A 25723-nucleotide genomic window follows, 5' to 3' on the forward strand; every position below is an offset into this window, starting at 1 on the left:
TCTTAACCATGGTCTCTCCTCAAACAGCCTGTACAGCCTTTGACCCAGCAGTCCTCAGTAATTAGGGGGCAGTGCACAAGACCGTCCTCACTTCTAACTCCAGCTTCACACTCAGGGGTCCCCTGACCACCTTCAGTTTCGACAGTTCACTAGTAGGACTCGCAGAACTCACTGAAAGCTGTTATCCTCATGTGATGTCTCATTACAGTAAAAGGATACAGATTAAAGTCAGCCAAGGGAAGAGGAGCATGGGGCAGGGTCCAGGAAATTCCAAATGGGGAGTTTCCAGTTGTCCCCTCCTAGTACGATCACAGACAGCAGTAATTCCTCCCGACATGACGTGTGACAACATGCACAGCGCATCACCAACCAGGGACACTCACCTAAGCCTTGATGTCCAGGGTTTTTATTGTGGCTTTGCCACGTAGACATGGATGGCTGTTCACATGGCTGATCTTAGCTTCAGCTGCTCTAGAGTTAGAGCTGATAACAATGGCCCAAAGTCCCTACCGTTAGTCATATTATTAGACTATTTGGTGGTCATATGATTAGACTAATATAACTACTTAGTCTTATTATTATGAATATATTATTAGACAAGGCTCTAAGGTAAATAAAGATTTGTTCTTTAAATTATCTTCGTATTTAGATACTGAGCCTATTTATGATTATTATATGGTCCGTTCACCAAGGACCTACAACGTCGGTCACACAGTGAGAGAGCAGGCAATCGGCCCGTCTGTGCTTTACTTGCCATGTGTAAAATAGGACTAACATTGGTCCAAACCTCATAGGGATATCTCCTATGGGGATAACGTAAGCTCTTTTTTTTTTTTTTTTTTTTGAGACGGAGTCTCGCTCTGTCACCCAGGCTGGAGTGCAGTGGCGCGATCTCGGCTCACTGCAAGCTCCGCCCCCTGGGTTTCTGCCATTCTCCTGCCTCAGCCTCCCGAGTAGCTGGGACTACAGGCGCCCCCCACCTCGCCCGGCTAATTTTTTGTATTTTTAGTAGAGACGGGGTTTCACTGTGTTAGCCAGGATGGTCTCGACCTCCTGACCTCGTGATCCGCCCGCCCGCCTCGGCCTCCCAAAGTGCTGGGATTACAAGCGTGAGCCACCGCGCCCCGCCAGCGTAAGCTCTTACTAGTAAATACCTGGGAGCAAGGGTTGGTACACAGTAAGCACTTCATAAAATCTCAGATATTATTATTAATGCCATCATATTATCAATGTGCAATTCTAAACTGATTGTGATCAACTCAAGAAAGTTAAAGGGTATTTCAAAGAGTGTATCTGAATCACCTCACCTTCCACCCCCTGGCCTGGCAGAACCACCCGCACGCCACTGTTCCGTTCCTTTCGAAGGCGCCATGGTGTCTATGTTCTGAGGCCTCCTGTCTGAGATGAGAGCAGGGGTCTGGGAATCAGAGACGCCAGGTTGGGAATATTGGCCTCTGTTATGTTCTGACTGTGTGACCTGGGGCAAGTAACATCACCTCTCTGGACCCTCATTTCTTCATCCGCAAATGGGTTAAAGTATCTGTCTTGCTTGGCTGTTGGGAGGGTTAAAGGTAACCTTGTCATAAGCTATAGTGCCTGGCATATAATCGGTGTGAAGTAAATTACTATTATTACTTCCATCATTGTTGTGATCCCTTGTAATTAGGCCAGCAGTGCCAACTCCTTCCTCAGCTTCACCCGGCCTCTTTCCCCTACACAATGGCATCTTCCTCCAGTGCCCTCGGAAATCTTTAAAAGTATGGAGATGTTGAGGGTTCTTGGTGCAGAGGTGAAGCCCTCAGACCATCTCCTCCATAGGGTCCCATGTGAGGAGGAATTGGGCTTGGACTTGGTGGGAAGTTGGGCACCTTCACCTCTCTCCACCCAGGACTCTCCCATGTTTCTTAGGGACCTGAGATGTGACTTCTTCCTTGATTTCTTCCCATAGGGCAAATTGGGCTCCATGAGTATCCGCCTCAGACCTGAGGACAAGACTGGAAGGGCAAGCAGGTGAGGAGACGAGAGGGTGATGGAGAAGGGCTGGGAGTCCCCATAGGGCCAGCGAGTCTGGAAAGGGCCCAGGGTCTCTTTGGAGGGGACCGGCAAGAGAGGGACCCAGCCCAGTCACACAGAAGCCTGGAGATGGAGGCTCCAGCAGGAGGTCTGCAGACCCCACCCAGGACCTGAAGATGACGTCATGAGTAGCGTGGCCATTGGGCGCTTCATCTGCCAATCAGGGCTGACCAATGGAGTGCAGGCCGGGGCGGGCCATGCGGGCCATGCGCAAAGCTGGGCTTTAATTCCAAGCGCCCACTCCCTGAGCTCCTGTGCTTCCAGCTTCTCAGATTTCTTCACCCATGAAATCAACAGCGATGCTGCAAACTTACGGCCAAGGGGTGCCCAGCACTTGCTTCACTGAGTGCTGGATGAGAGAAGAGACCTCAGAATCAGGCAGGGATTAAATTCCATCCCTGCCCTGAGTACCTGAGCGACCTGAACGCAGTCCCAGTGAGGCTCCCTCACCCGGATGCACCATGGAACCATCAAGTCAGCATGATTAGCACATGCATCAGCTCAAATATTTAATTTTTTTTTGGTGACAACATTTAAACTCCTCTCTTTTAGCTGTTTTGTAATATTCAGTACATTATTCTGTTATTTGGAACAACACGGATGAACCTAGGGGACATCATGTTGAGTGAAGTAAGTCAGGCACAGAGAGACAAACACTCTACGATCTCACTATATTTGGAACCTAAAATAGTCGACCTCAGAGAACCAGAGAAGAGAATGAGGGGTACCAGAGGCCGGGGCAGGGAGTGTGGACTGAGTGGATGGAGAAGGGGAGAGTTTGGTCATCAGGCACGTATTTTCAGTTAGACAGGAGGAATAAGCTCTGATGTCCTGTTGCACAGCATGGAGGGCTGTTAATTCTACAGAAAATCAGCCTGGGGCTTCTTTGCTGGAGGGGTTGTAAACCCTCAAACAGGCCCGAGTCTCTGCAGTTTCTCAGTTGGGCATCTTGATCTCGGAGTACTCACAGCCGGTGGCCTCCTCTTCCTGTGGGTCCTGAGGCCTCACTTTGTGGAAGCTGAGGAATGCATACTGGATCTCTTCTTCCTCTGGGGGTGGGGCGGCCAGGGCGGGGGGAGCATGGTGTGGGGGGCTATCATCTGCCGGGGATTCAATCAGGAGTCCCTGAATGGAGAGAGAGAAGGGAGTCAGAGCAGAGCAGTGGGGCCAGCATGCACCAGAGAGCGTCCAGGAAGGAGGCCCAGGAGTTCCTTCCTCCATTCATCCCGTGTGCACTTTGTTGAAATCTCTTTAATACATTTCTCGGCCGGGCGCGGTGGCTCAAGCCTGTAATCCCAGCACTTTGGGAGGCCGAGACGGGCGGATCACGAGGTCAGGAGATCGAGACCATTCTGGCTAACACGGTGAAACCCCGTCTCTTCTAAAAATAAAAATAAAAAAAATCAGCCGGGCGAGGTGGCGGGCGCCTGTAGTCCCAGCTACTTGGGAGGCTGAGGCAGGAGAATGGCGTAAACCCAGGAGGCGGAGCTTGCAGTGAGCTGAGATCGGGCCACTGCACTCCAGCCTGGGTGACAGAGCGAGACTCCGTCTCAAAAAAAAAAAAAAAAAATACATTTCTCTAATATTTAATACTCAATTATCACCTTATTTGGTGTTTACTAATCTCATTAACTTCCGACAACAACTCCATGGTAAGATATTATTATTGTATCCATTTTATAAATTAGAAAACTGAGGTAGAAATGGTTAAGCACCCTGTGCAAACTCCCTCTTACACCAGGACCCAATCCAGTCAGTTCCTTCTGACCCCTAAAGCCTGAAGTCCTGCTGAGGCCTCCTGTGTGTGAGTTCCTGCGCCGGGTGCTGGATGGACCATGGTGGACGTGGTAGGCGTGGGCTCTGACCTCCTACATCTCACTCTTTAACTGAAGGATGTGGCAATAAATGCCTGCCAAACAAATGAATATCTATATGTGAATTAAGATGGGCTGGAAGAGGGCAAGTGAGAGAGAATTACAGGGCCTTGATTCAGACGTGGCACCTGCCCTTGAGAAGCTCACAGTTTAGTGGTATGGGGAAGACAAGTCAGTAAAATAAATTATATCCTTCTTATAGGAAGAATAATAGCCCCTCCAAAATGTCCATGCCCTAATCCCCTGGAACCTGTGGATCTGCTACCTTACGTGGCTAAAGGGGCTTTACAGATGGAATTAGGTTAAGGATATTGAGATGGAGAGATTATCCTGGATTACCTGGGTGGGCCCAACGGAATCACAGGGGTCCTTACAAGTAGTGAAAGGAGGAGGGCATAGATAGATTGGAAGATGCCAGACTGCTTGCCTTGCAGACAGAGGGAGGGTCCTGAGCCAAGGAATGCAGGTGCCTCCAGAAGCTGGAAAAGGTGAGAAAGTGCATCCTCCCTTGGATCCTCCAGAAGGAACTGGCCCTGCCTGCCAATGCCTTGATTTTAGCCCAGTGACACCCTTTTTGGCCTTGTGACCTTCAGAACTTTAAGTGAATCCATGTATGCTGTTTGAAGCCAGGAAATGTGTGGCAATTTGTCACAGAAGCCTTCTTGCTCCCTCTTGGTCATTCACATTATACACCCAACCTATTGGCAATTCCCATAAATCTAACTTCAGAATTTACCCAGAAGACAGCCACATCCACCACCGCTGCCATCCTGGTTCCAGCCAGCACCACTTCCTGCCTGAGATGTTCACCAGCCTCCTCCCTATCTTCTCTGCTCTGTCTTTCCTCTACCACACACAGTCTCTTCTGCACACAGCAGCCAGAGGGATGCCATGAAAATGAAAGGTGATCGTGGTCTTTTGCACAAAACTATCCAAATGTTCACGGTGCCCTGTGCAGCCAGACACGATTCACACACAGGCTCAACTTCTCCGAAGCCATTTCCTGTTCTCCACCCTGCATCACACAGACATCCTCGTGGATCCTCTCACCGGTCTCTCCTGTGCCTGAGCCTCACCCTGCTCTTCCCTCTGTCTGGAAGGCTCTTCAGTCTCACAGTCAGTGTCAGATCTGAGCCTCCTTCATTCCTGTGCTCAAACATCACTAACAGAAACACAAGTCACCCTACAGAATGGTAGAAAATATTTTCAAGCCATACATCGGAAAAAGGTTTAATATCCAGAATATATATATTTTAAAAAACTCTTAGAACTCAACAACAGAGAAACAAGTAACACAATTTTAAAAACAGGCTTAAACTCTGATAGACTTTCTCTAAAGGTGATATACAAATCAAAAGAAGCATATGAAAACATCACTACTTACTAGAAAATGTAAATCAAAGCCATAATGAGATATCACCTTGCACCTATTAGGATGGCTACTGTCAAAAACAAACAAAAACCAAAAAGTAACAAGCCTTGGTGAGGATGTGGAGAAATGGGAACCCTTGTGTGACATTTGTGGGAATGTAAAATAGTGTAACCACTGTGGAAAACAGTATGGCAGCTCCTTAAGATATTAAAAAATGGAATAATCATGGAGTCCAGAAACCCTACTTATGGATATACACCCAAAAGAATTAAAAGCAGGATATTGAAAAGATATTTGCATGCCCATGCTCACGGCAGCATTATTCACAATAACCAAGAGGTGGAAGCAACCGAAATGTGCATCAACAGATACATGGATAAACAAAATGCGGTAAATATACACACAATACAGTATTAATTACCCTTTAAAAAGAAGGAAATCTTGTCATACCTTACAATGTGAGTGAACCTTGAGGGTGTATGTTAAGTAAATCGTCCAGTCACAAGATGAGAGATACTGTATGATTTCACTTACGCGAGGTATCTAGAGTAGTCAAATTCATAGGAAAAGAAAGTAAAATTGGTGGTTTCCAGCAGCTGCAGGAGGATGAGGAGGATGAGCGGGAAAGGGCAGAGTTGCTGTTCAACGAATGTGGAGTTTCAGTTTTGCAAGATAAAAGAGTTCTAGAGATCTAGCACAACCATAAACTTAATAAAGTTTAAGGTGGTAAATTTTCTGTCACATGTTATTTTCCACCACAGATGGTTGGATGGATGGATGGATGGATGGACAGATGGATCATTGGGTGGATGGACGGATGGACAGATGGATGGATGGATGGGTAGATGGATGCGTGGATGGATGGATGGATGGATGGATGGATGGATGGATGGACAGACAGATGGACGGGTGGGTGGATGGATGGATGGATGGATGGATGAATAAACAAAAATAAACCCACAAGCCATCTCCTTGGCACTTCCTATTTCTTCTACCTTGCATTTTCCCTAAAGTATGTATCTATCTTTATATTTTATTCATCTGTTGTTTTATTAGTTTTGATTGGTTGATTGGTTTGGCCATATCCCTCTGTATAGAATTAAACTTCAATGAGCCCAAGACTTTTAAATGTTTTCCACAGGTGGGTCACTGGCACCTACAGCACTCTTCTCTTAGGAGATGCTCTCTAAGTTTTCCTGAATAAATGAAGGAATGAAGGGATGGATGTTACTCTGCTACTCGAAACTTTCCACAGGCTTCCAGTCACATTCGATACAATCAATAAATGATTAGTGTAATATTTATATCAGGGCATGAAGGATGAATAGGAATCAGGGAGTGGGGAGAAAAAAGCATCTGAGGAGGAGGAATAGCCCATGTGAAGACGCTGAGGCGCAAATAACCTTGTTGGTGATGACGCTGGAGTCCAGCATGGATGGAGCATGCAGCAGAGGCAGGAGTGGCTGGAGGCGGGGCTGGGATTGGGGCAAAGCCAGGGAGGCCCTTACCCAGAGCACAAAATTAAAAGGGAGCCCCAAATCTCAGCAATGAAGATGAACACAACAAAAATAATATTAAAAAATCCATGGAAAGGCCGGGTGCAGTGGCTCACGCCTGTAGTCCCAGCACTTTGGGAGGCTGAGGTGGGCTGATCATCTGAGGTCAGGAGTTAGAGACCAGCCTGACCAACATGGAGAAACTCCATCTCTACTAAAAATACAAAATTAGCCAGGCATGGTGGCACATGTCTGTAATCCCAGCTACTCAAGAGGCTGAGGCAGAATTACTTGAACCCGGGAGGCAGAGGTGGTGGTGAGCCGAGATTGCAGCATTGCATTTCAGCCTGGACAACAAGATCAAAACTCTGTCTCAAAAAATAAAAATAAAAATAAAAAATTCATGGAGAACAAAAATTTAAATAAACCCAGATTAGTGACAGTGCTCTGCTGAGCCAAGTGGAGCTTGAGGCAAAAGTTATTCAACATGCAGAGGAACCAGACAGTGATGGCTGTGGAATGCTCCCTCCAGGCAGGGAAGGGGAGGTGAGAGGCAGGGAGGTGAGGAGGTCCCAGACAGAGATCCAGAGGCTTCAGCAGTGAGAGGGGTCAGGATGGGATGGGGAGGGCCATGAAAGCTGTTCTTAGGAGGAAAAATGGACAGAACATGATTTTTCAGCTGTAGGGGAAGAAAGGAAGGACAGAGAGGAGGTAATCCCCTTCCATGCCTGGCCTGGGAGAAAGCCGGGGAGAAGGGCCGTTGTTCAATGCTCACTCACTTGAGAGGCCGAGCCCCTGACGGCGTTTGCATCCTCCATGCCTGTATCCCCTACACCCGCTGCTGGCCTTCCTGATTTCTTCCTGCAGGACCTCACTCTGAGTGAAGAGACCAGAGAGCCTTTCAGTGTGGTCAGATAGGGGTGCAGTGGGCAGACCAACCCCTGCCCTGTATTTCCTACTGGGGAGTTGGAGGGGTAACTGAGGTGGGAGGGGGTGGTCCCATTCCAGAGACCCCAATGTCAAAAACAGAGTCTCTTTTCTCCTAGGCAGTGGGGTCTGAGGTTTGCCACAGACGTGGAGCCCCACAAACAAGGGTGCTGGTGAAATTCTCACCGTGCACGCATGACCTCATTCTGGCTCTTGCTTCAAGCTCTTGACCCATCCAGGTCCTTCCAGCTCTGGTTTCAGGGATTCTGTTCCTAGCCTGCCCACCCCCAAGCTCTTCCTCCCTCCCCAGGGTCAGTACTCACACAACAAAGATGACGCAGAAGGACAGGAAGACCAGGACTGTGGCTCCAGCTCCCCCGACCACCTCCAGTGTCACTCCTGATACAGGCCTCATTTTGCCTGAGGATGGATTGGAGTTGTTTTGGCGTTTACCCTCCAAGAACTGGGCCTCTTCTCCTCCCACTGCCTGTGGGGCCCCAGACTTGGGTACCCCAGTCCCGCTTCCCGGATACAAAGAACAAGGACGGGGCGGGCGCGGTGGCTCAAGCCTGTAATCCCAGCACTTTGGGAGGCCGAGACGGGCGGATCACGAGGTCAGGAGATCGAGACCATCCTGGCTAACACAGTGAAACCCCGTCTCTACTAAAAAATACAAAAAACTAGCCGGGCGAGGTGGCAGGCGCCTGTAGTCCCAGCTACTCGGGAGGCTGAGGCAGGAGAATGGCGTAAACCCGGGAGGCGGAGCTTGCAGTGAGCTGAGATCCGGCCACTGCACTCCAGCCTGGGCGACAGAGCCAGACTCTGTCTCAAAAAAAAAATAAAAAATAAATAAATAAATAAATAAAATAAAATAAAATAAAAATAAATAAAAAATACAAAGAACAAGGACGGGAGGGGGTTTCTCCTGAGGTCACTGAGGCATGACAGTGCTGGGTGCAGTCTGCCTTTATTTAAAATTTTGATTAGTGTTCACCATGGAGCTGTTTTGTAATAATTTTTAATTTTCGAAAAGATAATCATATAGGATTATTATTTCTCTTGCTTCCTGAGTTGTTTTATTTTTGGTTCTTAAATTGTGTGCCCTAAATGAGTGCCTCACTGGCCTCACACTAGTCCAGGCACTGGAAAGCAAGGCCCTTGTCTCCCCAGACACATCCGTCCAGGCCCCAGCTCCTCTCCTCCAAGATCCCCTCCTCCCCTCTCCCCACCCTGCACTCATCGCTTGGCAGGAAGAAGACAGTGATGCTGTGGGTGGCAGGGAAATTCCAGGTCTCCTAGCTGGACCCTGAGGGTGGGGCAGGTGTGTCCTCCTCCTCCAGCCCCTCCCCTACCCACCTGTGTACTCGTTTTGCAGGGAGAGGCTCAGGGGAATGTGCTGGGAGCCCAGAGGGTTCTGAGCTCGGCAGGTGAATTCCCCTTCATCCCTCACATGCACTCGAGGCAGCTCTAGCACTCCAGGATTCAAGGGCTGTGAGGGGCACAGGGTCAGGCTCCCTCGGGTCCAGCTCAGCCTGGCAGGGGGATTGCTGTCGACAGCACAGACGAGGCGCAGGGACTGGCCCTCCAGGACTGAAAGGTCTGAGCCATTCCTCAAGGTTGTGGATGCTGTTGAGAAAGAGGCAGAGGGTCAGAGACACAAAGTGATCGAGACAGGGAGGAAGGATACAGAGACTAGTGAATGGAGCAGACACTGATACGGGCTGAACTGTAGGGATATATGCACGTTCACCGCTCACTGCTGGGGATGTAAACTTGTCCGCCTTTAATTAGAACAATTTCACTATATCTTTCAAAATCAGAAAGAACATATGACTCTGCTATATTTTGCTTTTAGGAATTTATCCCGTACACTTAGATATTCCTCGTGGGAGTAGATACAACATTATTCATTGCAGTGTTCGTGCTGTAGGATAAAATTAGTGCCATGATCTTCCATTAGAAGATGCCACAAAATCAGAGACTATTCAGACAGTGGAATCACACACAGCCCTAGAGGAGGGGGCGAACAGTCTCACTACTGACATCAGACCACCTCTGAGATCCTCCAGGTGCACAAACCAAGGCTCAGACCAGCCTGGACAGATCCTGGTCAATTCTGGGGACAGACTCTACTGTGCATTATAAATTTTTGTCCATGTGACTATAGCATGTGTCCAAAAGAATGTAGCTCAGAACTATTGGTGGAAATAAAAGGACAAGGTAGGATGCATACTCAGGAACTGGAAGATAAGGGACCTCAAAGCCTTGTGCTGCTGTGTGAATGTCCCTCTGCCCTTGCCACGAGACCAAAATAGGGGTGTGTGGAGTTCAAGGGGAGTGAGGGGGTGATGAGAAGGTACTCAGGTGGCCACGGGGCTGAGGATCGGGGATGGGGAGCCGGGGCTCACACACAAGGGGGTCTTAGGTCACCAGGGTGAGTTCAGGATGAGGAGGGACCTGGCTCTCCCCTGAGCTGAAGGCTCTGCACCTCCAGCCCCAGGGAGGGAGCTCTGTCCTACCTGTGCCATCTCCTTGGAAGACAGTCACGGTCAAGTTCTGAGGAGGGTCTGGAATAGAAAGACACAGAGACCCCATCACTTTGAGGGCTGGGGACACTGGCCCTGTCTCTCCAGGAACCCCATAAATGGGGAAGGTGGAGCCAGCATCCTCCTGACCCCCAATTCCCAGCCCAGATTCCAGGACCCAGATCCTTGTGTCTGGGTCCCACATTCAGCTGGCTTCAGGGAATCCCAGTCAGGGACCCTGGTGTCCTGGCCCAGAACTCACAGGATACGTTGAGTCGGACAGTCCTGGTTGTGGTCACGCCGGCCCCAGGCAAGGTCACATGACAGGTGAGGCTGGTGCCGTGGTCCTCAGGCTTTGGGATGAGGCTGAGCATCGAGGAGCGGGTGATAGTGGGGTCCAGGGAGAACACAGAGGCCCCCATCCAGGTGATCATGGGGGCCATCCCCTGCTCACAGGCCCAGGGCACAGAGCAGGTCAGGTTCCTGGGGTGGCCAGCCTCCAGGGTCCCCGGGATGGAGAAGGCGGGCATGTGAGTCAGGGCTGGTAATGAAAGGGAGACAGGAAAAATAAGGGTGTTGGGGTCTGAAGTGTGGCACTGAGGAGGCTCAGGCTGTGGTCTTACCTCTCCCCTGAGCCAGACGTGCTTCACCCCCAACTCCCTCCCGGGATAGGGATCCCATCTCAGCCCTACCCTGCGGCCCCTAGACCTTCCACTCTGGCTGGTCCTGGAGCCTGAGACTTTCGTGTCACACGGACAGATACATAGTTGTCATATATATAGTTCCATTTCCTGCTTCCTCTCTCCAGCCGGAAGTAGTAGTTCCCTGAATCCCCCTTCCTGTCATCTCTGATGCTCAGGGAGCAGTTGTTGGTCTGTGGGTCCCCAAGGAGGAGGTCCTGGGTCTCCTCCTGCACTTTTCCACTTGGGATGTTTGTGGCCACTGGAATATCACATAATATATGGGCCCTTTCCTTGAACCAGGATCCATAAATAGGGCTAGAGTCAGTCCAGTTGTAATGGGGGTAAAGGACACTGCAGGGCATAGAGACACACAGGCCCTCCTGCACCGTCCCCGACTCTGGCACCTCCAGCCTGTATCTTGACGGTAGGACCTGGGACGCTGTGGAGAAGGGAGGGTCAGCTCAGCCCAGTCCCCCCATCCCTCTCTTCATTTGCCCATAGCAGCGGCAGCAGCATCTCTGAGACAGAGGCTTCCTGGGCTCCCTGTATGAGCAGAGAAGGGGGAGGGAGAGGAGGGGCAGGGCTGTGAGACCCATCGGGAGCTGGAAAGGAGCGGGAGACCTCAGCCCTGCATGGAAGAGAAACTTCAGACCCACACGCTATAGGACCTGGTTCCTTCTGCACAGAGTGAAGGAAACCCTAAAGCTCAGAGACCCTAGAGACCCACCCAGGGAGGAGCCGAGACTGTGTCCCACCTCCTACCTCTGGGCTTCCCTGGAGCACCAGGGCCTGCACCAGACACATGGGTCCCACCCTCCCGGCCTCTGGACCATTGTGGAGGTCCCCTCCTGTCTTTTGAGCGTCTAAATGTGGATCTCCGAGGACCTCAGGGTATGAGAGATGGAGGGCCCATGAGCTAAGTCTCCCTGTCCAGGCTCAGGTGCCTCTGCTGCCCTTGGTTTGCACCAGGAAATTGTCCCTCCCTGGCCTGGCCTGAGAGAGTCACAGGGTTGTGTAGACCTAAGGTTCTCAGCTGGGGAGGACTTAATCCCCCAGGAGGTTTGACAATGTGTGGAGACAATTGCTATTGTCCCACTGCATGGGTGGGGCGGGTGCTTCTGGCATCTCGTGGGGAGAGGCCTGGGATGCTGCCCAGGCCTGCCATGCCCAGGATAGGCCCCGAAACTAGGAGTCATACGGCCCCACATGCCACAATGCCAGTGTCAGAGCAGGATGAGGATGTCAGGTCTGTGGGTCAGGGCTGGTGAGGGGAGGGCTTGCAGGATCAGGAGGGGCATCCGAGGTGCGGTCCTGGAGAAGCTCAGGCTCTGGTCCAGCCCCTCCCCTGAGTTTACCACCCCCAGCTCCCTCCCAGGACATGTGTCCCATCCCAGCCATGCCCTAAAGCCCCCGTCACATTTGTCTTTGGCCTCTCATGGAGCCCGTGCCTTACCTGTCACAAGCACAGACAGCGGGTAATGCATATAATTCCATTTTGTATTTCCTGTCTCCACACGAAAGAAGTATGTCCCTGCATCACTCCTTCTGGCATCTCTGATGCTCAGGGTGCAATCCTTGGTCTGTGGGTCCCCAAGGAGGTGGAATCGGTCCCAAGTCTCCTCCCGCACTGCTCGAGCTGGGTTGTTTGTGGCCACTAGAGTGTTCCGGCTTACATGGTCCCTTGCCCGGAACCAGTAACCATGAACTGGATTGGAGTCATTCCAGCCATTTTGGGGGTAGGAAAAGGAGCAAAGCACGGAGACACACAGGCCCTCCTGCACCGTCACGAACTTCTGCATCGTCAGCATGTAATCCTGTTCGTTAGCCCCCACTCTCCCACAGAGCAGGGGTGGCAGCAGTAGCAGTAGCAGTAGCATGTGTTGGGTTGGAGGTGCCAGGATTGCCGAGGTAAGTCTGTTCCTCAGGGTTCTTCTCTCAGGAACTGAGAGCTCAAGATTTAGAGGAGGCCCCACAGGAAGTTGGGAGTGAGGTCAGAACAGTGACCTCCTCAGAGGAGGAACTTCACACACAGACACTATCAGGGCCAGGTCAGCCCTGGGAGATCCACCGTCCACCACCCCGTCCACTTCTGGGGACGCTGAGGCCAGAGAGGGTGAAAGATTCACCCAAATTTCCACCCCATGCAGGACCCACGGCACCCACTGCCTGCCTCTCAATGCCCTTCCCTTTAGGTGATGTTTTTGACAAGGTGAAAATGAGTACGCTCTGACCAGATCTCTTAGTCAGTCTGTGGATGTCTGTGTAGGTCGGAGGTGAGACCTGTAGGTCGGAGGTGAGATGGAGGTACAGGTGGGATAAGCAGGCAGCCTCTCCTCACTCCCTCAACAGCCACAAGGTGGAGGGGGGCACCCCGTCTCTGTACAGTGAGTTCAACACAGCAGAGCTAGACGCTGTCCCCAAAGAGTTATTTTGTAGTGGGGGAGACACTGACGTTCCTGGTGTCTGAGCTGTCCATGGCAGAAGCTTCAGTGAGGGTACCAGGCAGGGTGTGGTCGCACTCTCCTAGTCAGGGAAACAGTCTCAGGAGGACTGAGCAGAGAGACACGGGGTTGTGGAGGTGAGGATTCCGTGTGTGGATACACGTCAAGGACACAAACAAGAGCCTACTTTGCAGGAGGCCTGGGAAACTGAGACTGTGACTGTGGTACAGTGGGGTCTGGAAGGGAGGAACGTCGGCAAGGAAGGGTCAGATTTCTAAAGGGGCAGACGTTCCTTTCTCCGTCATGATTCTCTGGGCAACAGATGGATTCCTTCACCACTGCTGTCTCACAAGTCCTCGTTACTCCAGAGCACGAGGGGTCTGCCGGCCCCCGGGGCTTTGTTCCTGCAGGCTCTGCTCCCAAGGGTTCATGTTTACAGGAGACGTGAGGGAGCACACCAGCCCTGGCGCGTCCACTTTTAGTGATGGGCAGGATTTCATGGGAGAAGAAATGGACCTGAATTCAACAGAATATTACTTGAAACTGTATGGTATGTGCTGGGAGGAAGGTGGTGAAAATCCTGCAAGGTGCTCCCTCCTTAGAACCATGTCAGCTTTTCTGAAACAACGTTTTTTGGGGGAAATGTAATACAAGTAAATAAAAATGCCACCTAAAAAATGACTCAGTGATTTTCATGAAATGAACACTGTTCAACAAACAGAACTTCACAAGGTAATTGTCATGTCTCTCCCATGAGATGAAGAAAGAAATTGAATTCATTTATTCAGCCCTGTGTTTCCCCTTCCTATGGGCCACACCCACTCCCTCCTGAAGGAGCCGCAGACTCACTTTGATGCTAATGGTCTCCTTGCTTTTCTATGTATTTTATCATCTGAGTGCACTGCCTTGAATACTATGGCTTTGCATAGGTTTTTCTAAAGACTTTTTTTTTCACAGAAAATCACAATCTGTTTTATTTTACTTAGCTTCATGGATCTTCTCAACCCCATGTTGTCCCCTAACTGCCCATAACCTAGAGTAGATTTAGTCTACTGTGATAATTGAAAAGGAAATGTGCAGGACTGGGGCATGCATAGCTGCTCCTCTCCCTAACACCACTAATTCCTGCATTCACAGCTAGTATCTCATCCTGCAGACCAATCTGCTCCCAGGCCCCCATCCTCGCCCCTGTCACTTTCTTCCTATAAGGGCAGTTGCAACATCTCAGTGACAGGAAGGGCTGGATCATGACTCATCTCTTTCCCACGGTCCCCAGTTGGCAAAAAAAAAAAGCAGAAAATGGGAAAGAAGGATATGAGGAAGCCACAGAGAATCTGTGCAAAGGAAGAACATATGAACCACCCAGGACTCAGAGGAGTTGATGGGTCCTCTAGTCCCATTTCCACAATTTGGAGAGGAAGATATGAAGGTTGAGAGTGACAAGTTCTACGGCTGTATGTGTCTCCTCAAAATTTGTTTGTTGACGTTGGAACCTCTATGTGATGATATTAGAAGGCATGGTGTTTGGGTAGGTGATTAGGATTCGTCTAATAGGATTAGAGCCTGATACGGTTTGGATCTGTGGCCCCACCAAATCTCATGTGGAATTGTAGCCCTTGATATTGAAGGTGGGGCATGGTGGGAGGTGGTTGGATCATGGGGGTGGATTTATCATGAATGGCTTAGCACCATCTTCTTGTTACAGTTCTTGTCATAGTGGGTGAGTTCTCACAAGATCTGGTTGTTGACCGTGTGCATCATCTCCCCATTTGTTCTGTCCTGCCTGTCTGGTCATGTGACAAGCTGGCTCCCCCTTTGTTTATTGCCATGACTGTAAGTTTCTTGAGGACTCCCCAGAAGCCAAGCAGATGCCAATATCATGCTTGCTGTATGGCCTGTAGAACCATGAACCAATTAATCCTCTTTTCTTTATAAGTTACCCAGTCACAGGTATTTCTTTATAGCAATGGGAGAATGAACTAGTACAGAAAATTGGTACAGAGGAGTGGGGTTTTGTTTTAAAGACTTCTGAAAATTTGAAAGTAACTTTGGAACTGGGTGACAGGCAAAAGTCGGAAGAGTGTGGAGGGCTCAGAAAAAGACAGGAAGATGAAGGAAAGTTAGAAACTTCCTAGAGACTGGTTGAATGGTTATGAGTGAAATGTTGGTAGTGATACAGACAGTGAAGGCCAAGCTGAAGAGGTCTCAGATGGCAATGAGGAACTTATTGGAACCAGAGTAATCGTCCCTTTTGCTATGCCTTAGCAAAGAAAGGCTGCATTGTGCTCCTCCCCTAGGAATCTGTGGAGCTTTGAGCATAAGAGTGATGATTTGGAGTATCTTGTGGAAGAAATGTCTAAGGAGCAAAGCATTGAAGTCATGGCCTGGCTGCTTCTAACAGCATATGCTCATGTGTGAGCAAAGAAAGAAATCACCAAAAGCTGGCCCTTATATTGAAAAGGGAATAGAATGTAACAGTTTGGAAATTTTGCAGCCTGGACATGTGGCATTAAAGAAAAGCCCATTTTCAGAGGAGGAATTCAAACAGCCTGCAGAAATTTGCATAAGTAAAAAGGAGCCAAGTGTTAATAGCTAAGACAATGGGGGAAAAGTCCTTGAAGCCATTTCAGAGACCTTCATGGTAATCCTTCCCATCACAGGTCTGGAGGCCTAGGAGGACAGAATGGTTTTGTGGATCAGGTCCATGGCTCTGCTGCCATGTACAGCCCCAGGAAACTGCTCCCTGCATCCAACTGTGGCTCAAAGAAGCCCAGCTACAGCTTGGGCTGCTGCTTCAGGGGGTGCCAGACATAAGCCTTGGTGGCTTCTTGGTGATGTTAAGCCTGTGGGTGCACAGAATGCAACAATTGAGGCTTGGGAACCTCTACCTAGATTACAGAGGATGTACGGAAAAACCTCGATATCAAGGCAGAAGCCTGCTGCAGTAAGGGACCCCTCATGGAAAACCTCTGCTAGGGCAATGAAGAGGGGAAATGTGGGATTCGAGCTTCCACAGAATTCTGACTGGGATACTGCCTAGTGGGGCTGTGAGGAGAGGGCTACCATCCTCTAGACTTCAGAATGATAAATCCACCATCAGCTTGCACCTGGAACCTGAAAAGCTATGGGCACTCAGTGCCTGCTCTTGAGAGCAGCTGTAGGGGCTGAACACCACAGGGGTGGAGCTGCCCAAGTCCTTGGAATCCCATTCTTTACATCAGTGTGTTCAGGTGTGGGTCATGAAGTCAAAGAAGATTGTTTTGGATCTTTAAGATGTAATGACTGTCCTGCTGGATTTCAGACTTGCATGGAGCCTGTCACCCCTTCCTTTTGTTCAACTTCTCCCTTTTGGAATAGGAGTATTTACCTAATGCCTATACCGCCATTGTAACTTGGAAGTAACTAACTTGTGTTTGATTTCTACAGGCTGATAGGTGGAAGAGATGAACCTTTTCTGGGGTAAAAGTTTGGACTTTGGACTTTTGAATTAATGCTGGAATGAGTTAAGACATTGGGAGACTGTTGAGAAGGGATGATTGTATTTTGCAGTGTGAGAAGGACATGAGATTTAGAAGTCGGGGGAGAGGGAATGATATAGTTTGAATCTGAATACCCATAAAATATCATGTTATAATGTGTGGTACAAATATACAAATGTATTATGTAATAAAGGTTAAGATGGTAAATTTTATGTAATGTGTTCTTTTCCACCATAGATTGTTGGATGGATAGATGGATAGATGAACAAACAAAAATAAACCCCGAACCATCTTCTCAACATTTCCTATCTCTTCTACCTTGCATTTTCTCAAAAGTATGTGTCTATCTTTTATATTGTATTCGTTTGTTGTTTGATTAGTTTTTTGATTGCTTGATTTGTGTGGCTATATCCCTTTGCATAGAATTAAACTTCATTGAGCCCAGCACCTTTTTTGTTTGTTTTGTTCTGAGATGAAGTTTTGCTTTTGTTGCCCAGGGTGGAGTGCAATGGCACAATCTTGGCTCACTGTAACCTCTGCTTCCCAGGTTCAAGTGATTCTCCTGCCTCAGCCTCCCAAGTAGCTGGGATTACAGGCACATGCCACCATGCCTAGCTAATTTTGTATTTTTAGTAGAGATGGGGTTTCACCATGTTGGTCAGGTTGACCTTGAACTCCCGACATCAAGTGATCCACCATTCTCAGCCTCTCAAAATGCTGGGATTACAGGCATCAGCCACCACATCTGGACTGAGCCCAAGACTTTTAAATGTTTTCCATAGATGGGTCCCTCATTCTTGGGAGGTATTCCAACTCCCAAGTATTCCAACTTTTCCTGAACGAATTAATGAATGAAAAGACCGATGTTACTCTGCTGTTCAAAACCTTCCTCAGGCTGCCAGTCTAATTCAATACAGTCAATAAATGATGAATGTGATATATCAGGGCATGAAGGATGAACAGGAATGAGGAATTGGGGAGGGAAAAGCATTTGGGGAAGAGGAACAGCCCATGCAAAGATTCAGAGGCACAAATAACCTTGTTGGTGATGACAGTGGAGTCCAGCATGGATGAAGCATGGAGCAGAGGCAGAAGTGGCTGAAGGCAGGGTTGAGACTGGGGTGAAGCCAGGGGGGCGTCACCCAGAGCACAAAATTAAAAGGGTGCCAAAAATCTCAGTAATGAAGATGAATAAGATTTTAACACAATATTAAAAAGATCAAAATTCATAGAAAAATCCATGGAGAACAAAAATTTAAATAAACCCAAATTAGTGACAGTGCTCTGCTGAGCCAAAGGGAGCTTCAGGAAAAAGCTATACAACATGAAGAGGAACCAGACAGTGATGGCTGTGGCATAGTCCCTCCAGGCAGGGAAGGGGAGGCGAGAGGCAGGGAGGTGAGCAGGTCTCAGACAGCGATCCAGAGGCTTCAGCAGTGAGAGGGGTCAGGATGGGATGGAGAGGGCAATGAACGCTGTTCTTAGGACGAAAAATGGACAGGACATGATTTTTCAGCTGTAGGGGAAGAAAGGAAGGACAGAGGAGGTAATCCCCCTCCAAGCCTGACCTGGGAGAAAGCAGGGGGAGAAGGGCTGTGCTCCAGTGCTCACTCAGTTGAGAGGTTGAGCCCCTGACAGAGTTTGCATCCTCCATCCCCGTAACCCCCACACCCGCTGCTGGCCTTGCCAATTTCTTCCTGAAGGACCTCAATCTAAGTGAGGAGACCAGAGAGCCTTTCAGTGTGGTCAGATCGGGGTGCAGTGGGCAAACCAACCCCTGCCCTGTATTTCCTATTGGGGGAATGGAGGGGTAACTAAGGTGGGAGGGGGATGGACCAGTCCCAGAGACCCCAACATTGAAAATAGAGGCTCTTTTTTTCCTGGACAGTAGGGCCCAAGGTTTGTCACACACGTGGGGCCTCACAATTCTCACCCTGCTTTCTCCCAGGTCAGAATGTGCTCATTCTTTTCCTTGCTTCACACTCTTGACCCATCCAGGTCCCTCCAGCGCTGGCTTCAGGGATTCTGCTCCCAGCCCACCCTCCCCCAGGGCTCTCCCTCCCTCCGCAGGGTCAATGCTTACATGATGAAGATGACACAAAAGGACAGGAAGACCAGGGCTGGGGCTTTAGCTCCCCTGACCGCCTGCAGCATCACTCCTGGAGGGTTCTGAGCTCAGCACGTGAATTCCCCTTCATCTTTCAGTTGCACTCAAGGCAGCTCCAGCAGCCCAGGATTTAAGGGCTGTGAGAGGCTCAGGGTCAGACTTCCTCAGGTCCAGCTCAACCTGGCAATGGGATCGCTGTCAACAGCACAGACCAGATGCAGGGACTGGCCCTCCAGGACTGAAAGGACTGAGCCATTCCCCAAGGTTATAGATGCTGTAGAGAAAGAGACAGAGGGTCAGAGAGACAGTGATTGAGACAAGGAGGAACGATACAGAAAGAGACTGGTGAATGCAACAGACGCTGATACAGGTTGAAGTGCAGGGACATACGCAACTTCTCCACTCACTGTTGAAACTGTAAACTTGCTCAGTTATAACTGAGAAAAACTTCACTGTATCTATTAACATTAGAAAGAACATATGACACTGCTATATTTTGCTTTTTGGAACTTATCCCATACTCTTAGATATTCCTTGTGGAAGTAGATTCATGATCATTCATTGCAGTGTTTCTGCCATCAGATAAAATTAGTGCCATGATCTCCCATTGGGAGATGCTACAAAACCAGAGTCCATCCATGGAGTGGAATCACACACAGCCCTAGAGGAAGGTGTGGACGGTTTCACTACTGACACTGAACCACCTCTGAGATCCTCCAGGTGAGCAAACCAAGGCTCAGGGCAGCCTAGATGGACACTGGGTGATTCTGGGGACAGACTTTGCTGTGCACTTTGAATTTTTGCCTATGTGACCATAGCATTTATCCAAAAGAATGTAGTTGAACACTGTTGGAGAAAAGGAAAGATGAGGTAGGAGGCCCATTCAGGAGATGGAAGATAAGAGGCCTCAAAGCCGTTCTAAATTACTTTAGTCTCAGGTATTCCTTCACAGCAATGCAAAGTGGACTAACACAATACTTAAAGTCATCCTGCTTTGTGACTGTCCCCCTGCCTTTGCTGTGGGGCTGAGGTGTGTGTGTGTGGAGGAGTCTTAGGGGAGTGGTAGGGAAGTGTAAAGTCATTAGCAGCTTGCAACCTCAGCATGGAAAAGCTACAGGCACTCAACTCCAACCCATGAGAGCAGCCACACGAGCTACATCTGTCAAAGCCACAGGCAGAACTGCCCATGGCCTTGGAAGCTCATCCCTTGCACCAGTGTGCCCAGGATGTGGGACACAAAGTCAAAGATTATTATTCAGATCTAAGGTTTAATATCTGCCTGCAGGAATTTGGACTTGCATGGAGCCTGTTGCCACTTTCTTTGGGGCAATTTCTCCTTTTTGGAATGGGAATATTTTCTCCACTGCCTGAACCACCAATGTATCTTGGAATTAAATAACTTGTTTCCTATTTCACAGGCTCATAGGTGGGTAGAACTTGCCTGGAGTCTCAGATGAGACTTTCATTTGATGCTGGAAGGAGTTAAGATGTTGGGGGACTATTGGGAAGAGATTATTGCATTTTACAATGTGAGAAAGAGATGACATTTGAGGAGCCAAGGCAGACTGATATAGTCTTGGTGTTTGTCCCATCCAAATGTCCCTTATGTTGGACGTGGGGCCTGGTAAGAGGTGTTCGGGTCATGGTGCCCTCCCATGACAATGAATTCTCACTCCATTAGTTCACAGGAGAGCAGGTTGTTTAAAAGAGCCTGGCATCTCTTCTTGCTCCGTCTCATACCATGTGACATGCCTGCTCCCCATTCACCTTCTGCTAAGATTAGAAGCTTTCTGAGGCCTCACGAAAAGCTGAACAGATGCTGGTTCCTTGCTTGTACATCCTGCAGAACTGTGAACCAAATAAACCTCTATTCGTTCTAAATTACTTTAGTCTCAGGTATTCCTTCGCAGCAATGCAAAGTGGACTAACACAATACTTAAAGTCATCTCCAGATTATTGATAATACTTAATACGATGTCAATGCTATGCAACTAGTTGTTATAATGTATTTTAATTATATTATTTTTCATTGTTGTGTTGTTGTTCTTTTTTTGTTTTTTGAATATCTTTGATCCCCAGTTGGCTGAATCCAAGGATATGGAATGAGTGGATATGGAGGGTGCACTGTATTCATTTGAAATGAGATCTCTTGGATGGGCCCTAATTCAGCATAATTCTGTCCCTCTAGGAGAGAATATTAGGACACAGAGACACACAGACCATGTGAAGACACAGAGAGAAGTCAGCAACTACAAGCCAAGCAGAGAGTTCTCAGAAGGAACCAACTCTGCTGACTCATCCAGCACAAGAAGAGTGAGAAAAAAAATTGTTATTTCAGCCATTCGCCCAGTGGCACGTTGTTATGGAGCTTGAGTGACTAACAAAGTGGATGAGAGAATAAGTACAAGGTGGGGACAGGAACAGCTAGGGGTCACCTCCTCCAGGAGGCCTCTCCTGACTTTCCTCCATTATGAAGAGCTGACCACTCCCTTCCCAGGTCCTGTCCTGAATATCTGTCTAGCCTCTGGGTCACTTAGGAGATCCCCAGTGCTTTTCTATTTTTAAGAGTCTTCATTTACCAACTTGGGGGCCCTGGAGCTCAGAGGCCATGTAAGATTCACCTCCATCTACCCCCTTTAACTCAGCATCTGGTTGGTACTTGCAGTGCATGGAGGTTGAGGGATCAGCTCCTTGTCTCTCTGTGACCAAAACAGAGTCATTTCAGGAAGTACCAAGTGAGGGGACAATATCTTGCAGAGCTTACTCCATTCACCCCACATACTTCATGCCCTTCATGTTGCCTGAAACTCCCACCATCAGTGTTACCTTTGAGTACAAGCGTTCAGATCTCAAAATGTGTTGCAAGCATTGCCCGATTGAATGACAGTGAAGGAAGGGAGACTCGGAAGCGGACTAACACCTAGTGGGGGTGGGAGGGTGCTTCTGGGCGACCAAAGGTCAGTGAGCTCACCAGGAAGCATGAAGGGGTCTGGCTGACACCAGCCTAAGATGGCCAGATTTATCAAAACAAAAACAAAAACAATGCAACGTATGTGGTTGAATTTGAATTTCATATAAAAACTTTTTTTTTTTTTAAGTATAAGCATACCCCATTCAATATTTGGAACATACTTATGCTAAAAATATATATTATTTATTCTCTATCTGAAAGTCCATTTCAACCAGGCATCCTGCATTTTATCTGAGAAGACCAGCCCCCTCCAGCAGCTGTCCCTTCCCTGCATCCATCACCACTCCTGCTGATAGCCCAGATAAGGGGAGCTTCCTGTGGCCTTTCACTCTGTTCCCTGAAAGACATCTACTTTGTGGACCAGAGGGAGAGCCCCCAAACCCCTCTGCATGCATAGCCATGGCCCCAGGACAGACATAGTTCTCCCTATTCTCTTCCCTAGAGGGGGCTCTGGAAGGACCACCTCAACAAACCTAAGGCCAGACAGCCCCCAGGAGACCCAGAGGACAAGTGGGCAAGGTGGGCTGGGGAGTGAGGAGGAAGGGAAAGGAGTCCTTCCATCTTTGGTGGTGTCCACGTTCCCTACTCCTTCTGCTACTCCCAAGACGGCTGGACTGACTCTGACCACTTCACGGCTACTGGTTCAGGGAAGTGGCCCTTCCAGTCTCAGATGCTCCAGTGGCCACAAACAACCCAGATAGAAAAGTGCAGGAGGAGACCCAGGGCTGCTTGCAACTCCCCAGGGATCCACAGACCAATGACTGCTCCCTGAGGGGTCATACTTCTTTCGTGTGGAGAGAGGAAATATGAAATGGAGTTACAAAATGAACCAGCTGTCTGTGCATGTGATGCATAAGGCATGGGCTCCAGGAGAGGCCATAAGCAAAGGTGCTGGGGGCAGCAGGGCAGGGCTGGGACTGGATCTCTATCCTGCGATGACATTGGGTTGATGGGCTCAGGGGAGGAACTGGACCAGAGCCTGAGCTTCCCCCTGGGTGACACCTTGGATCCCTATCCAAATCCTGCTTTCCCCCCTCTCCTCACCAGCCCTGACCCACAGGCCCAACCCACAGGCCCAATATCTTCATCCCAACAACCCTAGAGTCCATCTGCCCCAGCAATCTAACCTGCTCTGTGCCCTGGGCCTGTGAGCAGGGGCCCCGACGATCAACTGGATGGGGGCCTCCATGTCCCCACTGGGCCCCACCTCGGTGTTCTCCTCAGTGCTCACCCTCATCCCACAGCCCAGGACCACGGCGCCAGCCTCACCTGTCAGGTGACTTTACCTGGGGCTGGTGTGACCACAAACAGGACCATCCAACCCAGTATGTTCTGTGAGTGTTGGGCCAAGATGCCCAGGCCCCCGACTGGGATTCCCTGAGGACAGCAGGATGTGGATCAGGGTTGGACACAGGGATCTGGGTCCTGGAATCTGGGTTGGGAGTTGGGGGTCTGGAGGATGCTGGCTCCACCTTTTCCATTTGTATGGCTCCTGGGGAGAGAGGGCCAGTGGCCCTCAGTCCTCACAGTCACGCACCACCACGCCCAGCTAATTTTTATATTTTTAGTAGAGATGGGGTTTTGCCATTTGGCCAGGCTGGTCTCAAACTCCTGAGCTCAAGGGATCCTCCAGCCTCAGCCTCCCAAAATGCTGGGATTGCAGGCATGAGCCACTGCACCCAGCCTCAACATGAGATTTGAAGGGGGCAACCATTCAAACTGTATCAAGTATAGAAGAGGATGTGCTTATGTTATATTCAAATATTCTTTCATTTTCTATCAGAGACTTGAACATCATGGGTTTTGATATCCAAAGCGGGGTTCGATTTCCCCACTAATACCAAGGGACAAACGTATCTCTTTAAAGATGTGTCTCCAAATGCAGTTACATTCTTAGGTACTGGACATTGGACTTCAACAGATAAATTTGGGTGCAGGGAGGGACACAAATCAGACCCTAATATTTACCTTCCCCTTTTCTCTGATCTCTGGTTCCCCACGGGCCAATCTGGGCATTCTCCAAAAAAAAAGAAAAAAAAAAAAAAAAGCTCATTTTGGCAAACATCACACCCTCCCCTCCCTCCACAGAGCTCAGAAAAAGGGCCTCTCACAGGAAGGTGTAAACAGAGGAGGATGTGGGTGTGGCTCCCTCAGACCTCAGAGCTGATCCCTGAGCATTAGCTTTGGGTTTTTCACAAATGCCTCTTATCACGTTGAGGAAGGTCTTTTCCATTCCTGTGTGCTAATCATTTTAACATGGAAGGGTACTGGATTTTGCCAAATATTTTTCCTGCATCAATTGAAAATGATTCTATGTTTTTTTCTTCATTCAATTAATGTACCGTGTTACATGAATAGGTTTTCACATGTACACCACCCTTGCATTCCTGGGATAAATCCCACTCAGTATACTGTATAGTCTTTAATACACTGCTGGATTCAGTTTGCTGGCATTTTCTTTCTTTCTTTTTTTTTTTTTTTGAGATGGAGTCTCGCTCTGTCGCCCAGTCTGGAGTGCAGTGGCCGGATCTCAGCTCACTGCAAGCTCCGCCTCCCGGGTTTACGCCGTTCTCCTGCCTCAGCCTCTGGAGTAGCTGGGACTACAGGCGCCCGCCACCACGCCCGGCTAGTTTTTTTTTTTTGTATTTTTTAGTAGAGACGGGGTTTCACCGTGTTAGCCAGGATGGTCTCAATCTCCTGACCTCGTGATCCGCCCGTCTCGGCCTCCCAAAGTGCTGGGATTACAGGCTTGAGCCACCGCGCCCGGCCCACTGGCATTTTCTTTAGGACTTTTTGCATCTATATTCTTAAGTGATATTGGGCTGTAGTTGCATTTTCTTGTGAAGTCTTTCGTATTATCAGGTAATACTGTGTTCATAGAATGGGTTAGGGCATATTCTCTCCTTTTCTATTTTTAAGAAAAGTTTGAGAAGGGTTAGAGTTAATCATAAAAAAGTGTAATCCCAGCACTCTGGGAGGTCAAGGTGGGCGGATCACTTGAGGTCAGGAGTTTGAGACCAGCCTGGCCAACATGATGAAACCTCATGTCTGCTAAAAATACACAAATTAGCCAGGTGTGGTGACACACACACCTGTAATCCTAGCTACTCAGGAGGCTGAGGCAGGAGAATCACTTGAACCAAGGAGGCAGAGGTTGCAGTGAGCCAAGATTGTGCCACTGCCCTCCAACTTGGGGGACAGAGTAAGACTCCACCTCTAATAAAAAAAAATTACAAGCAGTCAGAGGAAACCACAAACTATAAACAAGGCATAATGATAAAAATTACAGCAGAATTCCCATCAGAAATTACACAAGCCAAAACAATTTAAGTTACTGGAGAGAAAAATGTTAACCTGGAATTTCATAAAAATTTCAATGAAAATATTTTTTAAATGAATGTATATGAAATGCTTCCAGACAAACCACCGCTAAGGGAATTAATCACCATCTTTACACTTTAAGAAATATAGGAGTTCTTCAGGCAAAAGGAAAATGATACCATAGAGAAACTCGGTCGTATACAAAGTAATGCAGAATAATTGAAGTGGTAAATATGTGGATAAACATAAAATAGTTTATTAATAAAAAATCTACTTAAAAATTAACTGTTTAAAATAAACATATTATGGGATTTGTAAAACTATGTTATGGGAATGAATTTGGGGCTTATGAAGCCCACATTAAAGTAAGCACACAGAAACAAAGCGTTACAGGAAGAATAATTGAAATTGTAGTCAAGCATATCAGTCTATTTCCTCACCTGTCCTGACAACC

At 48.6% G+C, this 25723-nt stretch overlaps 1 protein-coding gene across 8 annotated transcripts in view; it reads right to left on the reverse strand.

Annotated features, from left to right (window-relative positions):
• Positions 1-12974, reverse strand: part of LOC117091682 (sialic acid-binding Ig-like lectin 13) — a 63236-nt gene extending 50262 nt beyond the window's left edge. For 2 of the 8 annotated variants that reach the window (XM_033224313.1, XM_033224310.1), the window contains exon 1: positions 12404-12973. In XM_033224313.1, coding sequence (XP_033080204.1) covers positions 12404-12827 — 424 coding nt within the window. In that variant the 5' untranslated portion in view covers positions 12828-12973. Of the gene's footprint in view, positions 1-2557; positions 3199-7594; positions 7692-8065; positions 8163-9098; positions 9369-10261; positions 10310-10529; positions 10812-11014; positions 12212-12403 lie in introns of those variants that run through there. The other 6 variants (XM_033224317.1, XM_033224307.1, XM_033224314.1 and 3 more) reach the window with 6 other exon arrangements.
• Between the last annotated feature and the right edge of the window lie 12749 nt (positions 12975-25723).

The sequence above is a fragment of the Trachypithecus francoisi genome, unplaced genomic scaffold, assembly GCF_009764315.1.
Source record: "Trachypithecus francoisi isolate TF-2019V2 unplaced genomic scaffold, Tfra_2.0 Lachesis_group12, whole genome shotgun sequence".
Lineage (NCBI taxonomy): Eukaryota > Metazoa > Chordata > Mammalia > Primates > Cercopithecidae > Trachypithecus > Trachypithecus francoisi.